The sequence below is a fragment of the Sardina pilchardus genome, chromosome 15, assembly GCF_963854185.1.
Source record: "Sardina pilchardus chromosome 15, fSarPil1.1, whole genome shotgun sequence".
In the NCBI taxonomy this organism is placed as follows: Eukaryota; Metazoa; Chordata; class Actinopteri; order Clupeiformes; family Clupeidae; genus Sardina; species Sardina pilchardus.
The window spans coordinates 5914668-5934598 of record NC_085008.1 but is presented as its reverse complement, the minus strand read 5'-3'; the positions used below and the strand labels follow the sequence as shown (position 1 = coordinate 5934598).

The 19931-nt window shown below is 40.1% G+C and overlaps 2 protein-coding genes and 1 long non-coding RNA gene across 3 annotated transcripts in view; all 3 read left to right on the top strand.

Moving 5' to 3' along the window:
* Positions 1–7766, top strand: part of arid3a (AT-rich interactive domain 3A) — a 33105-nt gene extending 25339 nt beyond the window's left edge. The window contains exons 6-9 of the mRNA XM_062556181.1: positions 157–404; positions 1279–1575; positions 2517–2606; positions 2887–7766. Of these exons, the coding sequence (XP_062412165.1) occupies positions 157–404; positions 1279–1575; positions 2517–2606; positions 2887–3032 (781 nt within the window). The 3' untranslated portion in view covers positions 3033–7766. The remainder of the gene's footprint in view (positions 1–156; positions 405–1278; positions 1576–2516; positions 2607–2886) is intronic.
* Positions 7767–10291: 2525 nt separating this feature from the next.
* Positions 10292–11368, top strand: LOC134102384 (uncharacterized). Its single transcript, XR_009941510.1, has 3 exons — positions 10292–10749; positions 10963–11033; positions 11247–11368. It is a non-coding gene; the product is annotated as an uncharacterized LOC134102384 (long non-coding RNA).
* A 1914-nt stretch (positions 11369–13282) lies between these two features.
* Positions 13283–19566, top strand: ctdspl3 (CTD (carboxy-terminal domain, RNA polymerase II, polypeptide A) small phosphatase like 3). Its single transcript, XM_062555807.1, has 11 exons — positions 13283–13561; positions 14596–14722; positions 14821–14961; positions 15614–15722; positions 16315–16426; positions 16805–16891; positions 16975–17037; positions 17707–17786; positions 17967–18093; positions 18191–18286; positions 18935–19566. The coding sequence occupies exons 1-11, from the start codon at positions 13418–13420 to the stop codon at positions 18998–19000; spliced, it is 1152 nt and encodes a 383-aa protein (XP_062411791.1). The 5' UTR covers positions 13283–13417; the 3' UTR covers positions 19001–19566.
* Positions 19567–19931: the final 365 nt, after the last annotated feature.

Genomic DNA, 19931 nt, shown 5'->3' with positions numbered 1-19931 from the left:
AGTAGACACTCAAGTGTTTGACACTGAAGAATTTGACATTGCGTACCTCTGAACCAGAGTCTTGTGCAAGACCGGCTTGTGCGTCCTATTACAATGCATAATACTGTGAAAAAAAATCAATCTGTACTGATGCCCTACTTGTCATTGTTGCCATAGATACATGAAGTACCTTTACCCTTATGAATGTGATAAGCGGGGACTGAGCAATCCCAACGAGCTCCAGGCCGCCATCGACAGCAACCGGCGAGAGGGCCGGCGGCAGAGCTTCGGCAGCTCCCTCTTCACCTACTCGCCCAACGGCACGCCCACCATGCTCTCCTCCCCCAAGCTCTCCATGTCCAGCATGGGCCTGGGAATGGGCACCAACGGGGCAACAATGACGCCCATCCAGAAAGTCAAGAAAGGTCAGTTTGTTTTTGTGTTCATTTGTTTTGTCCCTCCCAAATGATATTTACATGAGTTAATATCTGTTGTCTTTAGTATGAATGAAAGGCTTTGTAAGGCTTTGTTCTTCATTAAATGAATAGCATGTTTGGTCTGTGGAATCTACCACCGAAACCATCTGAAACTGTCTTTTGGCATTATTTCAAGTTGGCTCTCACTCCTGTGTTACTGTGCCTTTTTCTCCTTTTTGTTAACTTTTTGCTCTTGATGGGAGGATGCACTTGCAGTAAGCCTCGTCTGGTGTGTTGGTGCAGTTGAACCTTAGGCGCAGTTTTGCAATCCCCTTCAGAGTGTTTTTATGCATTTTGTGAGATACTTAAAGATTACTGTGAACCAAGTTGTACGTTCAGATTTCTTTCATAATGAAAACTATGTATCAATTTCTCACCACAATGACTAATATCTGAGTCATGAAATCATAAGCCTTTGTCATGTCATGTCTTGTCATTGAAAGATGTTATGCAAGTTACTTTCAAAACTTTTCGCTTATGAGTAGTTTGTGATTCTCTCTCAAGGGTCTATTTATGTGAGGATATTATCTTTCTTGAACAAATTATGGATAACAGCAAGCTCTCTTAAAATATATTAAAATATATTTTTGCTGAACACTGCTCGCCATGAACAGTGAGTGAATCTCTGAAATGAGCTTTCCTGTGCCCCAGTATGCAATGAGTGTCACGTGTCTGAGCAGACCAGCAGACCTGTAGGTGTTCACCCCAGTGCTGGAAGTGGGTGACGTGATTGTAGATGAAGTTGACTCATGTCTCCTCCGCTTCCCTCCTTCCCCCCCTCCACCCCCTCACCCTGGCCTCTCTCCCCACCTCCTGGCTGCAGAGGACGAGGCTGTGCAGCCCCTGTCGGCGGCCGGACGGCTCCCGGGCTCTCTGTCGGGCCACTCGGTGCTGGCGGCCCAGGCGGCGGCAGTGCAGACGGCTGCCGCGCAGGCGGCCATGGTGGCGCAGGTGGCGGCGCTGGAGCAGCTGCGGGAGAAGCTGGAGGCGGGCGAGCCGCCGGAGAAGAAGATGGCGCTGCCCGCCGAGGAGCACCAGCGGCTGCTGCAGAGGGCCCTGCAGCACAACCTGCTGGCCATGACCGCGCAGATGCCCATGAACATCCGCATCAACAACCAGGGTGGGTGGGGGCGGCACACACACACACTCACACTCACACTCACACTCACACTCACACTCACACTCACACACTCACACTCACACTCACACTCACACTCACACTCACACACTCACACACTCACACACTCACACACTCACACACTCACACTCATACACACACACACACACACACACACACCTTTGAAAAATCCTGACATCACCACTCATTTGTGACTAAGCTCATTTACTGACAGGGTTTACCCTGGTTTTTACATGGTAAATGTTGGTACATATATTATCAGCAGATATGATTTCCATTTTTGAGTTTCCTGTAAATACATGGACGATGCAGTACACATGTGAGGTTCGGTACTGGAAAATCACTCTCTGTGGTGACGCCCCAGAATGCGAGAGCCTTATTTCTCTACAATGTTTTGACTTCATGGGAACTCTTCCATGAGAAAGAGACTGAGAGCATTTCAGAAAAACAGCCAGCAGTACTGATCTACCTGAGGGGAAATGTCATTCACACGATCACGTTCTTCCATTCATATCTTTTCTGTGATCACTGCACGTGGGGGAACCCCTCCTTGACCTCAATATTTGCACTTCTATTATTTGCTCTGCGAGAGGTGTAGTAATAGTGGCAGTAGTAGTATTATTATTGAGTCATGGGATTTTGTCCCCTGAACATGACTGAAGATGAGTCATTTCTGAAACGGGCTCGGTTTTGCATGTTTGTCACATAAATAGCTCAGTTAAAGGTGCCAGGTATTTCCACTGTTCAAATGTCTACATCCCATTTTGGTGCTGATATAATGAATATTTAAATTGTTTTAGGTTCATCTCAAGACTTGACACTTTAGGCACATTGTCTAACATTTTGCAGAGCTTTTTTTATCTACCTTATCTACTGTGTTCCAGGCTACAATGTGTTTTAAGACTCCTCTATTGTTCCCACAGATGGCAGGCAGGACACAGCCCTCAATCTGACCACCAATGGCATGAGCAGCATCAGCATGTCCGTGGAGCTTAATGGAGTTGTCTATACAGGTAGGAGCTGACACTGCCACCCACTGGTGGCTCATGGTAAAACAGAGGGCCTGCCTCTCAGGTTGAGAACTGTCACAGATGAAGAATCTGCTTCGGCCATTAAACATGGCAGAGCATGCTGGCATGTGTTTTCTGTAATACAGGAATGCTGCAAAATCTTTTTCTCAGATTTCCTGTCTATTCATCCTGTTGATCCAGTTTCTAACAGTTTAGGTTCTGTAATGTGATATTTGCCTTGCTGTTTTGAGTCCTGCTCAGTTCCTTCTGCTTTTCTTCCCAGGTGTCCTTTACGCCCAAGGGGCTGGCTTGTCGTCTTCAGGTGCATCGGCGTCCGCCAGTAACAGCAAAGCATCTGGCGGGCGTGGTGCCTCCCAGTCCCTCCCCCACACACCTACCTCATCCACTTCCAGTAACCCGCCGCTTTAAGTCACCTCCCACCGGTCGTGCTCTCTTTTGTTGTTGCTAAAGAAAGCCAAAACACAGACCTCATTACTACAAAAGCAATGCCAAAAAAAACAAGCAAATACAATGGTTACAAACAAACACCCAGACAACTTGAAATACACTATCTCAGGTTTTCTCTTTATATTATCTCTCTCTTGCTCAGAGGCCAAAAATAGCATACAAAGAAAGAAAAGAGCCAGTACATGTATATATATATAGAAATCTATATGTATGCACATCCTGTGAATAATTTATTTCTTCTCCATATCAGGGTGATCTGAGATCAAAAGAGAAAGTAACAATAACCAGGATGGGCAATACACTGTTTACACATTCACACAGCTACTGACAGAAAATGAAGCTTCTTAAAGGAAACCATTATTACTGTTGCTATATTATTATTATTATTATTATTATTATTATTATTATTATTATTATTACTATTATTATTAGCATCATGCAAACATTGCTAATTGATTATGCTGGTATTTGAAAATACAATCAACTAAGTAACTTTGTGACCTCATCAAACAGTGCTCTCTCTAGTGTGTTTTGACCATGGCTATGTCCTTGTTTGCATTTGTGTGTGTGTGTGTGTGTGTGTGTGTGTGTGTGCGCGCACACACTCTCTTATGGAGATCCCTTATACAGACATATTAGTCTCGGAGCTGTACCCAGCCAGGCCTGTGTCTCCTCAACCTTTTGCAGAGTGTTTTGTTTTGATGAATTTTCTTTTCAATACCTCTGTTTTAAATCAGACAGGATAACTTGCATTTATTGTTTTTAATGTCTGAGGATAACAAGTCCATCTTTTCTGTCTGGGTTGTCTCCCATAGGATAAACAAAGACCATCCTACCTGGTCTGCACTCTGCATCAACATGCAGTTGTTTTCAGAAGCAGAAGTGCTTTTAAAAGACCTCACATTTTGAGATCACAAAGGCCTACAACTCCTTAAATCCCGATCCTTGCCTTGTATAATTCAAACAAAAGAAGCTTTGGGAAAAGAGATGTTTGCGCTCAGGTACATTTATTTTAAAAGGCATTACTCAACTGTGGGCACTGCCCATAGAAACAGTTCTCAGGTAAAATGGCCAGGGATGCAGGGTTACTTCATAAACTTCTGGAAGTACAAAATATTTGAAACAGGATGGGAGGGAATGCCACTGATTAACCCTGTTAAGAGATAACAGAACTTGCTATTTCGTTCTCATTTACGTTTTTTTTTTTTACCTTTCCTGTCTTTAGGTATGAAATATTTGTACTTAGATATATCCAGAAATATTTACATTTTAACGAATATATCTGTTCATTTTACCTTAATATTTTAGCACTAATTTTAAGGGTTAATTATCGAAAGTTGTCATATGGCTGTGTCATTTTCCTGGAGCTTTTGACGGCGTTAAAGTTATTTCCTTTTATTTGCAACTACCAAATATTTACATATACCAAATATATGCGCAAAGACAATGACATTTAAATGTTTTACCACCCCCCACAACAACAAAAACTATTATTCATAATTTTAAATGAACAAAATGTTTGTCTGATTTTATTTTTTGTACATTTCCACAATTCATGTAGCCTGCTCTGTGGCTGGACAGAAAGTCATAGCTTTCAACCTCCAAAGATAGAATGCCTTAAACCTTGTGGTAACCTCTCCTTTGTGCTCAGCAGAGGGCAGGAATCTATCGTTGTCATGTGAACTAATTTAGCAGCCAGTGAGGATGTTGCCTTGGAGCATGCTGGGCATTCAGACCCTGTTGAATGTATCTGTAGTTTCACTCTGAGCATGGATTCTGTGCCAGTCAATCTATTGCATTTAAAGACCATTACCAACCTTTCTGTTGACACAAAAAACGTCACTTCATGAATGAGACTTCAGATCAAATATGTGTCATTTTTTTGTCCATACAATCTGACCTTGGTTCTCTAAGCTGCGGTGTAGAAAATACATGGCCTATTTTTGTGAGTGTGTTGAAGAATTGTATTGCATAGACACACAGCTCTTTCACTTTACTGAACATCAGTATCAGGAGTGTGGGAATACCAAGATCTTGAGTTGGTTAGGTTCCACCTATAAATGCCCTCAGAGTTGTGTTTAGAGTAGGCTATCCCAACATTAATCATGAAGAAGACAATCAAGTTGTGGAGGGAGCATTTCAAGTGTACAGACGTCAGATGTTTTGTTTTCTGGGCAGTAAAGCACCTGTAGAGACAACAGCTGCTGATTTATTGGACAACAATCATGAATTAATGAAATGGTCAGTGGTTCTGCCAGTGTTAAGAGTTTGAACCAAAAACAGACAAGATGCTAAAGTAATAGGCTATGTGATGTTAGTGTCCTTGGAACTAAATAAGTGAACAAACAGACGCTTGCCATCTGCCACAGTGCATTTTCAAAACCTTGAAAGCCTTGAAATTTGATATCGCCTAACTTAACACCTAAACTGCATTAAGACAGGTTTGCGTTCAAAATGTTCAAAACATGAGCCAGCTCTTGTGCAGTTGGAAAACTGGTCTCGCTTCACTTATTCGGTTATTCATTCACAATTATTGTACCACTGAGCATGCGGCTCTTAATCATAATATTCTCATTACATTCTCATCTTAATCATAACATTCTCATAATCCCAGATATTGCAGAATGGATTGAGATGTCTCAGGGAAGAATTATTTTGTGTCAATCATTAATCAGGATACACAGTACACCTTGCGGCCTTATTTCTTGAGCTACTGCTTCGAAAAGGAGAACTACTCTACCTCAAGTGTACGATTTCTCTACACCGCAAAATGGCAAGCACATCATTTAAAAACATTTATCAATAGAGGCCCATAATGGTGATCATGTAGGCCCAACTGACTGCTGGAAGGAACTGGGCAATACATCTGATTCTATGCCAGTTATGCTTTACCACTTTGGCACTGGACAACTATGAAGTGAATAGGGCTGCCCCCTGGTGGAAGTTTTTGATACTGCAGCTGCACAATGGCATACAGCTTGCAGTTACTGTTTTGTCTTTCTCCACACCTCTTGACAGTAGTATGGATGCATTTTTATTTATTTTTGTCTTTTATTTTATTGTGTCTTATAAACGGAAACTAGATTACATAATCAAATCTTTGCGTACAGCCTTAAAGCATGGAATTGTGTTAGCGTATGATTTTAATACTGCAAGAACAACCAAAACAGTGTATTATAAAGAAGACAATGTGCTAATTATAAATGTAGGATGCCTTCTGCAATAGCCATTTTAAGTAGCAAGATTCAGTGTCCTAGATGAGAGGAAAAAATCAGATAGGCCTACAGGAACACACAATTCTTGTTGTAATAGTAGTAGCAATTGTAGTAATAATGATAATAATAATAATAATAATGATGATGATAATTATAATAATAATAATAATGTTTGCTTTCACATGGGAATTTGGAGTATAAATGAGGCATTTATCGTCTTCTCAGGAAATACAGTTCTACCTCCAGATAATGGACATATTCATTCTTGGGCTATGGTTACAGTTTTGGTGTGTGCATAAAAGAGATATTCTATATTTTATTGGTGTTACAGTTGATTTCAACAGTAGCGCTTTTGCATATGGGTTGATTTATTTTTCTTTTCTTTCTTTTCTCTCTCTCTCTTATTTTGATGCATATACAATTATTACTTTTAGATTTTTTTTCTTTTTTGTATTTGTCTACATGTTCCGTGTATGTTATGTTTAACATGATTCAACAATATTTCACCCAGTAAAAGAGTGGAATGAAAACCATTAATAAAAACCATTAATGAAATGCATGCAGACATGGCACTCAGTGCCAGTTTAGATTTTTAAGTATAACAGCAGAACATCTGAGAGAAACATGCTCATGAGAATGTTAGAGGGTGTGATGGATAGGTGTTTTCAGGGCCGTTTCAATGACTGCTTTACTTTTATTTCCTCTCTGAGGGGTGAGGAACGGCTCTTACCTATTTAATCAAAGAATTTATGTGTGAATACTTAACTTTATTTTGAATAAAAATATATCAAATATATCCATTTTTCAAACCTGAAGAGCCGTCAGCAGAAGTGTTACTCTCCTCTCCATCACATTTTCTTTTTTAAACCTACATTTTGTTCTTAGAAATTTCACACAAGTGCGTGGATGAATGTGAACCCATAATTTATGAAAAGGATTATGTCTTTGTCTCTGTCCCTTTCTCTAGCATTGAATGTCAGTAATGTTTGGAATAGAGTTTTACTGGGACATATGATTAAAGTCACTCATGCAACTATTAAACTTTCATTTGAAATGCCTTTTACACATTTTTTCTCACTATCTGAATGGAAAAGGTTGCAAGGTAAACAATGTAACCTCTTGATAAAAAAGGGTGTGTCTATCTGTGTTCAGCTCTCTACTAATGTACAGAACATTGTTGCTTGCAATTAACAGATGTTCATGTCAAGGGTTTGTAATGAAACGTAACAATACACTGAAAGTTTACATTTTATATCTGTCCCACAATGTTTTTTCAAACTTCAGATAGCCTATTGATAATTTAGAGTTTGGGCTGTAAACTTAAAATGCTTAAGAAATAAAATTCAGTTCTGATATTAAGATGAATGTGTTTGTGGTTGCATGGAAGATTCACATTGCACTAGTCTGGGTGGACCCAAACTTAACTGTTTAGGCCTAAGCAAATTTGAAATCACTATGCAAGTCGGAAAGTAGCCCATGGATAGCCTACCAGTTTCCAAATCACCAAAAACCCGGGATCCAATCACACTCACTCATTGAGGTGGGCTTTATGACCGATAGAGCAGTGCATTCAACACAACCGATGGCTGCGCTGATGGCGACATGATTAAACAGATGGACATGCATTTACTTTGAAGTTCCGTAAATAAATTAGTGTTTAAAACCGTTTGCAAGAAAGAAATGTTAGTTTGCTATTTCTGAAACAATCAGATAAGAGTTTAAGACACCAATTTAAGTTTAGTTTGACTGCTGGTTACGTCCTTGGAAGCTCTTAGTCAGTGAAGTCTTTCCAGACCCACTCTCAATCTCAACTCAGATTTGAGAACTGATCTGAGGGGTATTTCACAAAACCTAGATAAGGGATTAAGCCGGGATTTTTTGGTTATCCTGGATAAACTTACCCTCGACTCGGTTTCACAAAAGAGATGCTACATAAATTGCCATGGGAATTTATTCTCTGAAGCTAGCCTGCTCCCGACCAGGCTATAGCCAAGATAAGTTAATTCTAATGGTAATTACATTATCTGATTGGTTCAGCTAGCTGTCATTCAAATCAGACCTGCATGCGATTTTTGAAAGAGCTGTATTCCATTTATATACTATTTGCTACTTGCATTTACTTGCAAAACACAACAGAATGTCTGCCCAATACCATTTAGATATCATTTAAATTATGGTGGCCTTATAATTAATTACAAAATCGTTGTTTGCATCTTTTTTGACTGACGTTTGATGAATAGCCTACTGTAGTAGTTGATTGGAAGTGGAGGGGACATATTTCGAAGGTGTTTTCAACTAATTAAGTTTAAAGACAGAATAAAGTACATTTAGTCATACTTTGTGCATCTTTGCGGAGGCAAGCGCTTTCTTAATGACGTTGCGTGCCGAGACAACCCAGCTGGCATCCTGACGTCAATTTGACATCAACAAGTAGTCAAGATTTTGACCAACATGTATGACGTGCATAAATATGCATAATTTCATTATATTTTGTAATGGTTTCCTTGTGGTTGTAAAGAGGCCCAACAAAGGTATCAATCTAACATGTTTTTTCTGGTCCCTACATCTCAGGTCTATATTATTGACATTAAATCAACGTTGATTTGATGTCAGGAAATAAGACGTCAAATTGATGTGAAATTTATGTCAAAACAACGTCTGTTAAAATGTCTGAAAAGGTATATTATTAGCCTACTCATTGTAAATCGACGCGAGTTTTTCAACATCCTCCTGACCCACACAGCAGAGAGTTCCAAAACGGTTTTGGAACCCTCTGCGGCGGACTCCGTGCGGATACGCACATCGAACGCACCCTTTCCAGTCCTATCTCAGAAACTAAACAAGATACCAAGCTAAAATTTTGGTTTTCCTCTAATGAGACATGGAGGAACATTTTGACCAAAAATCAGGAAAAACTGAGGACCATGGTGTTGGACCTGTTCCAACTGATATGGAATTGCCCATACGGCGGCCATCTTGAATTTTTGGACAAAATTTAACATGCCCCAAGTCTTAATCTGTTTCAATAGGGGTTCTGACCAGGAATCCATTGAGAAAACTTTGACAGAAAACTAGGCCCAAAAAGTTGAGCAAATGACCTGTCTATACTATTCAATCTAAAAAGTCCGGGTTTCCAGACGTGTTTCCTGGTGACTTTTTAGATTGAACTGTAGCTGCTAGAGATTACTCTCTAACTTTTACGAAATATAAATGCACAAAGGGCACGAGGCTATTTGTTTTAAATTTTCATGTAGAAATACTGTCGTCTACGAGTTCATTTAATGACATTGAACGTTCCTTGGAGTAAGATTTAACATAGAAGAGGCAGTTGTTGACTTCATGTATGTCCTTGCTTTGCCTTGGCACAGACCAGACACTTTGTTGTGAATGTTTAGAATATATGGGAAGAGGAGCTAAAATGATCAGCACCATATTCTGTGGATCCCAATATAATGCATTTTTTAATGGGGTGTATTATTGGTTATAATAAATATTTGGCCATTTCTTTCTGATGATAAACGTAATGCATATTTATGTATCTGTGTTGCAGGTCATTCACAAGTGGCTCCAGTCTGGTTTGGGGGTTCTGCCATCCAAGTAAAGTAAGCTTTACAGTTTTACATTTGATTTATTTGACTTTTGGTCTAAACATTAATAATAAAAAAAATAACCATATGCCTCTGTAACTGGTGTTACTAGTTCAGGACGAAGTGAAGGTAAATGTCAACATGCTTAAATGCCTTTGTCTGCTGTAATAAAACCTACCCTCTACCTCAAAAGCTCTCTAATGAAATGTACATTTATGTATCTGCGTTACAGGTTATTCACAAGTGGCTCCAGTCTGGTTTGGGGGTCTACACTTTCTCATCCTGTCCTGCCACCCAAGTGAAGTAAGCTATACAGTTTTACATTTGATTTATTTGACTTTTGGTCTAAACATCAATAATAAAAATAACCATATGCCTCTGTAACTGGTGTTACTAGTTCAGGACGAAGTGAAGGTAAATGTCAACATGCTTAAATGCCTTTGTCTGCTGTAATAAAACCTACCCTCTACCTCAAAAGCTCTCTAATGAAATGTACATTTATGTATCTGCGTTACAGGTTATTCACAAGTGGCTCCAGTCTGGTTTGGGGGTCTACGCTTTCTCATCCTGTCCTGCCACCCAAGTGAAGTAAGCTATACAGTTTTACATTTGATTTATTTGACTTTTGGTCTAAACATTAATAATAAAAATAACCATATGCCTCTGTAACTGGTGTTACTAGTTCAGGAGGACGAAGTGAAGGTAAATGTCAACATGCTTAAATGCCTTTGTCTGCTGTAATAAAACCTACCCTCTACCTCAAAAGCTCTCTAATGAAATGTACATTTATGTATCTGCGTTACAGGTTATTCACAAGTGGCTCCAGTCTGGTTTGGGGGTCTACGCTTTCTCATCCTGTCCTGCCACCCAAGTGAAGTAAGCTATACAGTTTTACATTTGATTTATTTGACTTTTGGTCTAAACATTAATAATAAAAATAACCATATGCCTCTGTAACTGGTGTTACTAGTTCAGGACGAAGTGAAGGTAAATGTCAATATGCTTAAATTCCTTTGTCTGCTGTAATAAAACCTACCCTCTACCTCAAAGCTCTCTAATGAAATGTACATTTATGTATCTGCGTTACAGGTTATTCACAAGTGGCTCCAATTTGGTTTGGGGGTCTACGCTTTCTCATCCTGTCCTGCCACCCAAGTGAAGTAAGCTATACAGTTTTACATTTGATTTATTTGACTTTTGGTCTAAACATTAATAATAAAAATAACCATATGCCTCTGTAACTGGTGTTACTAGTTCAGGACGAAGTGAAGGTAAATGTCAACATGCTTAAATGCCTTTGTCTGCTGTAATAAAACCTACCCTCTACCGAAAAGCTCTCTAATGAAATGTACATTTATGTATCTGTGTTACAGGTTATTCACAAGTGGCTCCAGTCTGGTTTGGGGGTCTACGCTTTCTCATCCTGTCCTGAGTGATTCTTGACATTGAAATTATATCAAAATTTGTCAATAAATGTTCATACTTTTGTCATTAATGTTTGATTTCGGATTTATGTTGAATTGACAGCGAAGCTTGATATTGAATGATAGCAAAATAGCATTAAAACATTGTCTTCCTATGCATCAACATCATGACATCTTGACATCAAATAAATGTTGAATTGACATCAAATGCCAACAAAACTTGACATGGAAATGACATCAACATCATGACATCTTGATGTCAAATAAATGTTGAATTGACATCAAAGCCTGATATTGAATGATATCAAAATAGCATCAAAACGTAATCAACCATCATGACATCAAATACATGTTGAATTGACATCAAATCCCGACAAAACATGACATCAAAATAACATCAAAATGACATCAGCAGAGGTCAAAATCTTGACATCAAATTGACATCAGTACATTGACGTCAATATGACTTTCATTCTAGACCTATTTCGTGACGTAATTTTGACATCAATGTTCGATGTCATATTGATGTCAAATTGATATCAAATGCCCACTGGGAAGGAAGCTCTCACACGTGGGTACATACGTAAATTTGCATTCAGTTGGTCTGCCACACCTACTCCCGCTATGTAACAGAAATAATCATGATTCCCCATCCAAAAAAGTAAAACTTTACCTCGTTGTTGTCTATATCAAAAGCGGTTGTTAAAGGGATAATCCGGAGTGAAATGCACTTTGGATCAATTTTTCGGACTATTGGGAGTACATACATTGAGTTGACACCAAAATCATGTCATTCGGATGTATTTTGAGAAAGTTCGAGCTCACCGTTTTTAGCCAAAACTCGTTAGCCTGGAAGTGACGCGGGCATGTCCTTTCGCCGCTACAAAACGCTATTTTTATACCTCTTCTACTGTTCCAAACAACACTACACTTACGTGGTAGTGAGTAGAGGATCCCTAAAGCCAAACCGAAGTATCCCCATGTCTTTATGTGGTCGGATAGAGAGTCCAGAATGAATTTAATCGAGTCCGTACCTTTCCGGAAATGTTAATAAAGTGTTGTTAAAACGTTGCTAGCTGCAGCTGCGACATTTCCGGAAAGGTACTGACTCGATTAAATTTATTCTGGACTCTCTATCCGATCACATAAAGACGTGGGGATACTTCGGTTTGGCTTTAGGGACCCTCTCACTACCACGTAAGTGTAGTGTTGTTTGGAACAGTAGAAGAGGTATAAAAATAGCGTTTTGTAGCGGCGAAAGACATGCCCGCTTCACTTCCAGGCTAACGAGTTTTGGCTAAAAACGGTGAGCTCGAACTTTCTCAAAATACATCCGAATGACATGATTTTGGTGTCAACTCAACGTATGTACTCCCAATAGTCCGAAAAATTGATCTAAAGTGCATTTCACTCCGGATTATCCCTTTAACTTTGTGTGCAAGACGCTTTTTTTTGCGTCTTTTTTATTCCAACCGTGAGTTATTTGGGGGAGAAACGAGAACGCGCACACATCCCGAACAACTTACACCTGGCTTGACATAGACGCTCCTGTTCATCCTGGATTGGCGTTAGTGAAACGAGTTTAGCAAGGATGACTAGAGAACGCTATGTCAAACCTGGCTTGATCGATTATCTTGGATGTCTTAATTCTGCTTTTGTGAAATACCCCTCTGAACCAGGCACTGCAGGTATTAATTTTGCAGTTTGCACTCGTATTGCAATGCCATTAATCATTAGCCTATCAATCCCACGCCTGAGGTTCTTTGTAACAGTGTGGTAAAACATAGTGTTTTACATAAATTATTTGAATAGCATAAGTTATATTCATGCTTCTCAGATCTTTTTTTTCCACCATGTTTCAGTGGAGCATAATATTGACCGCTGCAACGTGACAGTCCCCTCACGTGGAGTCTGCTCGGGTCAAGTCTCCGCCCAGTAAAGACGTCTGTTGCCATGATACGCTGGCTGGTAGACCAACCCCGGCAGATTTAAAAGACTAAAGAAAAAAACAGTGGGTAGCCATTAAGCTTGTACGCCGAAGGGCGGATGTGAAATCGGTCTTTTCCCCCCTTTGTTAGTCACATTGTACGATTAAACAGTAGTAACAGTTCTTCGTAAAGATGAGACTACGATCAAGAAGTATTGCGTCAAGGAGCGACTCCCCTCAAACACCTAACATTAACGTTACACCGTGTAATGTTAACCGTCGTCGACGACAGGCGTCTAAACGAGCGTTGTCGGTCGAGAAACGGAATCATGTCAAGGTAAGCCACTACGCTATGTTAACGGAACAATGTATACTTGTGGTTTTGTTAATAACTGTACTGTCCCTCGTGTATTTCATTTGACCCTAAAGAAAAAAAGACATGCTAACTAACTTAGCATAGCTTAGTCAACAGGGCATTAGATGCATTTTGCTACCGTAGTATCATTACATTGATCATAGCTAGCTAGCTAGCAGCTATGCTAGTTATGTTACATCGCTTCTCGCTAGCGTCTAGCATTGTTGTGATTTGCCCTAACCCTAGGAGGCCCCAGTGTGGAAACGTTTTAAAGTAACTTTAGTCTTGCAAGCCAGCTAACGATAAGTAATACAATTGGTCGTGATAAGTTTACATTGAGTTTGGTGGCGTCGATGATGAGTTAAATAGCTACATTATTTATCTGTAATGTGGAAGATTCGCGAAAGCGCTAACTAACGTTACTTTACAATCTGACGTTAATGTTATGCTGTTATGCTAACAGTTTCCGTTACCGTTCCCTGCAACATATCCACATGCTGATGTTCTGTTTGAATGAGTTTAGTGGCAGTGCAAGTGAAATGTGAGAAAGGCGAAGCTAGTTGAATAAGGACTCTCGGTATCTCCTGTAAGCTAATGTTTACATGACACCACTTTTGCTACAGCCCTGGTGTAGGCTAACGCCTAAGTTAGCCACATATGTCAATCCACGTTGCGACTGTTTGTGTACAACAGGCATTCAAACCAAAGAGTGTAGAACCACTATGCTTTTTGTTCACACCAAATTAGTTTGATGCATATTATTATGTTGTGGAGAAGCTCTCTTGCTGTTACTTTCTGATTCGTATGTGTCACTGTCACGTGATGCGAACTAGCGCGCTGGTCTGATGGGGAGGGGAGGGGTCAAGTCAAAGGGATCAAATTGAATATAGGTCAGTGTCTGAAGCTTATATGTAGTTGCGTTTAAGTTGAATCCTGCGAGATTCGTCCTCGCAGGACATCAGTAGGGCTTTTTCCTTGCTATGTCAACAGCCCATTTTCCCCTCTTGCCAATGCAGGAAGAAGAGCCCATACAGCTGGATTCCCCTAATATGTTTGATGGCCATGATGTTCCAGTGGCTACTAGACGCCCCATGCCACGAATGGGTGGCAGGAAAAGGGCCCTGGCTTTTGAGGAGAAAGAAGGTATATTAGTGTTTGCTTTAAACGTGTGTGCTGATCAGCATCCAGATGATTTACTGATGGGCCTTCTGATGATCTCTGTGCTGTGTTTTTGCTTGCAGATGTGGACTTCCGAACCCCTGTTCGCGTACGAAGATTGAGTGCGTTTGCCGGGAGTCAACCTGTCACACCCACACCTCTGTGCCCTACTGCACGGAACATCTATTCCCCCATTGTGCGGTTCCTCACCCCCACTAAAGAGAGTGAGTTCTTAACCAGCCTCTCTTGTTTTTGCTTTGATAAAACAGGACAGCGTAACTGGGGTATTAAGATGTTTCTTTTATGTTGTACGTTTATTTGACCCTTGTTTTGTGAATTCAGAATAGTTGGTGTTTGTGTCACATTGGTTGCCACAAATTGTGGCTAAGGTGTATGTCCACAATGGCTGATGTCTTTGAATAAAACCCTGTGTATGTGTGATTTGTGAACGTGGAACATCAAAGAGTAACTAAAATAATTTATTATTTCATACTAGGAATGCAATGATTAGTATAGTAGTGCTGAAAGTGTCAACAATTTCATCTCTGTGTCATGTCCGAGGGGAGAGGTCAACTCGAAGGGATCAAATTCAACATAGGTCAATGTCAGTGTACAAGTTCATATGACCTAGGAAAGGCCATAGACAGACCTGTGTATTCATTCCAGGCTAGTTAATGACTCAGCCAGGAAGTAAAACACCAAATGTAGTCATTGACGGCCTTTATTTGAAATATTTTGGTTTTGATGTATTTACATGTTTTTATTCGACCTAAGATGAAGTCGTCAGCTTCTGCGAGTGCAGGAGAAGCTGGTTGTGTACTGTAAGGGGTTTATTCCCGTGGACTGATGTGTTGGTCTGTCATGTGCTCTGTGCAGATGTGGAGTCTCCCCGGGTGGCCCTGCTGAGTCCGGAGCCTTGCGTCTTTGCCTTTGGCACCTCTTCTCCTCTGGCCGAGGAGGAGGACGGAGATGAGGTCTTCAGCCCGTAAGTCTGTTTTTCACTGCTTTGTAATAGCTATAGCTAGACTTTTTGGACCATCACTAGAGTTTTTGTGTAGAACTAGCAGTTGAGTTACCTAAAAAGCCTATTAAACAGCGCCGACAACCTAATTGGCTCACATGTTTTGTGTGGTGTTTTGACCCCAACCACGGAACCATGTACTGCACAGCCTGGGTTGCTAGTGGGAACAAGTGTGTTAATCACACCTCAAGCTATTTCTTTCTATAACACTGTTATACGGCAATACAGCAATACAATATCTTATGTTGTCTTATAGTAGTTGCTAGAAAAAAAACAAATGACTGTGTACAAACACTTTTTTTATTGCACATATTGCAGAACAGAAGAGACAGGTAGAGGATTTGAGGGAGCATTTTGCTAAATAACATAAGAAATGTAATCGATAAGAACCAGGCTACATCTCTGTAGAAAATTATAGGCCACAGCAAGAACTGCGTAACCACTGTAAATCTTCTCAATTGACTTAGAAGGGATGTGCTCCACAATTGCCTTGTTACTCATCCATGTTAATCCAAGCCCCTGCTGCTCTGAAAGTATGTCTCTATGTTGTATGCAGATTCACCTTCATCAAGAATATTCCGACACTGTCCCAACATTCAAGACCTGCCATCAAAGACATACCACCGAAGACCAGAAGCACACCTCAAGCCACTCTAGTGCTGGATCTTGTGAGTTCTCTAAGTACTTTTCTGTTGTAGGTGTAAAGATGGTCAGAGGTCCAGTTCTGAAATAAAGACAAGTAACTGGATTGCCAACTAGTTGGCTTGTTAGCTAGCTCTGTCTAACATTGTCCCCCTACATCACCATTGCACACAGAGAGTGGTGAAAACAGTTTGCTTCATATGCATGTATCTGTGTCGTAATGTTCAGTATGTATATTATGTATGATAGACTACTACTACTACTACAACTAATAATGATAATAATAATAATATACTCTAGGCTATGCATAGCAAAGCTTGTACTCTCTTACAGTGTTGATGTGGTGGGTTTTTTTTTGTAATTTGAAAATTGTTTTGGATACTAAATTCTTTTTGCATTTTTAGGATGAAACGCTCATGTTCAGCTCACTCAGTGTCATTGAGGATGCTCAATACACATTCCACACAAATTTCCAGGACAACAAATATAAAGTAGGTGGAAAAGGCTTACCCCTTCGAAGATGAATACATCGATATATGACAGTGCATCAGTCTCATATTCTGTTTTTTTGCAGGTCTATGTGATCCTCAGGCCATATGTGAAGGAGTTTTTAGAGGCCATGTCAAAACTTTTTGAGGTATAATTTATTTGATAACCTACTCTAACTGCCTAAAGTAATTCCTTTATAAGAAATCATAACTGTCTGACCACTGTGCTATTTGTAACGGTCATAACTGTGCATTCACACCATGACCGTCAAAAGCGTCAAGAGCGCCGGAAATCATTAATTTTCTATGGAGAGTCGGCGTTACCGGCGTCAAAAACGTTCTGGGCGTGAGCGTGGCTTCATGAGCTTCACGGGCGTCAAAAAAAAGTTGAGCCTCAGTTAACTTTATGGTAATTAGCTATGACACGGTTCGGCGTCAACTAATCAGAATGTCAAACTCACAGGATTGCTGCTTGTGGTTTGTCCGAATGTTTCACGTCATGGCTTTGACGCTTTCGGCGCTGAATTAGGTTGAGCGTCGGGCTATGAGCTTCACCAGCGACTTTGACGCTTTTGACGGTTTTGGTCTGAACGCACAGTAAGAGTGGTTTGGTCTGGAGGTGTTATTAAATAAAATTCTAACTGTGGCTTAATATTTATCTGTTCATCATCTCACTACCTAGGTGAACAGACACAATTGGTTATACTTGATCAACAATGATTTTGTTTTAAAAATGTGATGGTTCTGACACAAGTTTGTTATCCAAGCACATTTGTACTAAAAGTGTATTCCCCCCTCTTCCTTCCATTCCCCTTTAGATGTTTATCTACACATCAGCCAAGAAAGAATATGCTGAGAAGATTGTGGATATTTTGGACCCCAAGAGGAAGTTGTTTCGGTAAGATTGCCCTTTCCCATCCACTGCCTGCTTTCTTAGTTGCCAGCTTGGTCTTCTACACATTTAATTTGCAAGGAAATAAACTGCAACATATTGCTCACTACTAATGAATAATTGTAGCGGTTGAGGGTTTTTTCTGTTCTTGTGGAATTTGACATACAAAATGTTTCTCCCTCCTAGTCATCGCCTGTACCAAGAACACTGCTGCTGTGTTTTGGGACACTACGTGAAAGACCTGAGTGTGCTCGAGAGGGATCCAATGAGAACTGTGATCCTGGACAACGCTCCTCACACCTACCCATACCATGTACGTCTACTTCCACGGTGGAGATCGTCTTCAGTGAAATATCTAGTATGAGAAGTGGGACCTAACACTATTTATTGTGTTTCTCTATCCTCTCCAGCTGATGAACATGATTCCCATAAAGAGCTGGTTTGGGGATGAGGATGACAGAGAACTTCAGAGGCTGATACCTCACCTGGAAAAATTGGCTGAAGCGGTATGTTTTAATATTGTAGAAAAGCATTTTGTGACAGAATGCTGCAGTTGGAAACCATATTCACTGACAATTTTACACCAAAAACAATTTTTTATGCAAAAACCATGCAGTATTCACAGGGAGAATAGATGTCTTCATGCCACAGAACTTGTATGTGTAACCTTCATATGAAAGTGGCTGCTGCCTTGTACAAGCAGGGACTTTGGTGTGAAATGTACAGTGCAACCGGAAAGTTTTCAGACCCTTTCAAGTTTTCCCACATTTTGTTACGTTTCAGACACATCTTAAAATGGATATATACTAATATACTGTATAATATCTTTTTTTTTTTTTAAATGAATTTACCAAAGTATTAAGACTCTTTCTTGATACTTGCTATTGAGCTGTGGTGCATCCTACCTCTTATCAGTGGTCCTTAAAATGCGTCTACAACTTGTTTGGAGTCCTCCTGTGCCTAAATGATCAGACCAGTAACCAAGGACCCAAAGGTCTCTATCAATGAGATCCAGAGTTCCTTTGAGGAGATGAGAGAAGTCCCCTGTCTAAAAGCAATAGGAGTGCCACAATAATTATGGGAAAACCCAGACTGAGTTGCACAGGCCTTTCGACTTGTTTTCATCCTTGTTTACTGCATTTTTGTGTGTGTAGGAGGATGTTCGGGAGGTGCTGAAGAGAAGGACCGATCACTTCCACAGGCTCCTGTCTGAAGACTAACCTCTGAGCTTGACTCAGTGCTCCTCGCCTCTCCCATCTCTGCTAATCCCATTTGTCGTCACACACATGGACATGACTTTCCACATCACATTATGAGAACCTCTGTGCAGGAGGCAAACCAGGCTTCTTTTCTTTCACCGCTTTAGAATCCTAGAACTCATGTTCTGGTTTCATACTTTTTCAGCTGTTTTGCATTCCAAGACGATTAGCAAGAATGAATGAGTGAAAGAATGTTCATCACCTACCTTTTACCACAGTAATAATGACCAAACTTCATACTGAAACTGAACAATAGACCAGTGACACATTTCAGAATTGTATTTTGATGGTCGATATGTGACTGACCTGTGCTGCCACAAAATGTCCGAGGAGCTTCTGAGCAAAACATTTATGATTTTCATCAATTTGTTTTGGAAAGGTTCATACACGCTGCAGGCTTGTACATTTCATGTAATTTGTTGTAAATACTCATTCTACATGTGATTTATATTCTTTTTAAAAATGACTATTTATCCCTTCATCCTCAATCCAAGCTTAATTTATACAATAAAAATGAGCATCCCTAATGATTGTCAACGTTTTTTTTTTTTCTTTCAGTTTCAAATACTCTACATAAGCCCATGTGTGTAATTGTATATTGATAAACACAATTGTACTACCACAGATTTTATAAAGATGAAAGGATGTTTTTGGTTGGTGTTGGTTTTCAATCAGACCAGGGAAGGCTACTAAACACTTCCCTGAGTATCTCTACTCGGCATCGGCTACACCAAAGTGGCAGGGCAGTCTAAAGGGGGGTTACCAAATTACCGCGCAGCCGTAACGCAGTTATTCGTTCCATATGGTGTTTCTCTGTGTGTGTAGTATTCCGAACAACTGTGGGCGGGGGATAAAGTGTAGTATTTTGTCTGACTTGAAATTTGATTCAGAA

Coding starts and splice junctions, on each gene's coding strand:
- ctdspl3 (XM_062555807.1), top strand. CDS start 13,418: ATGAGACTACGATCAAGAAGTATTGCGTCAAGGAGCGACTCCCCTCAA. Junction 14,723..14,820: donor GGCTTTTGAGGAGAAAGAAG/GTATATTAGTGT, acceptor TTTTGCTTGCAG/ATGTGGACTTCCGAACCCCT. Junction 18,094..18,190: donor CTCACACCTACCCATACCAT/GTACGTCTACTT, acceptor TATCCTCTCCAG/CTGATGAACATGATTCCCAT.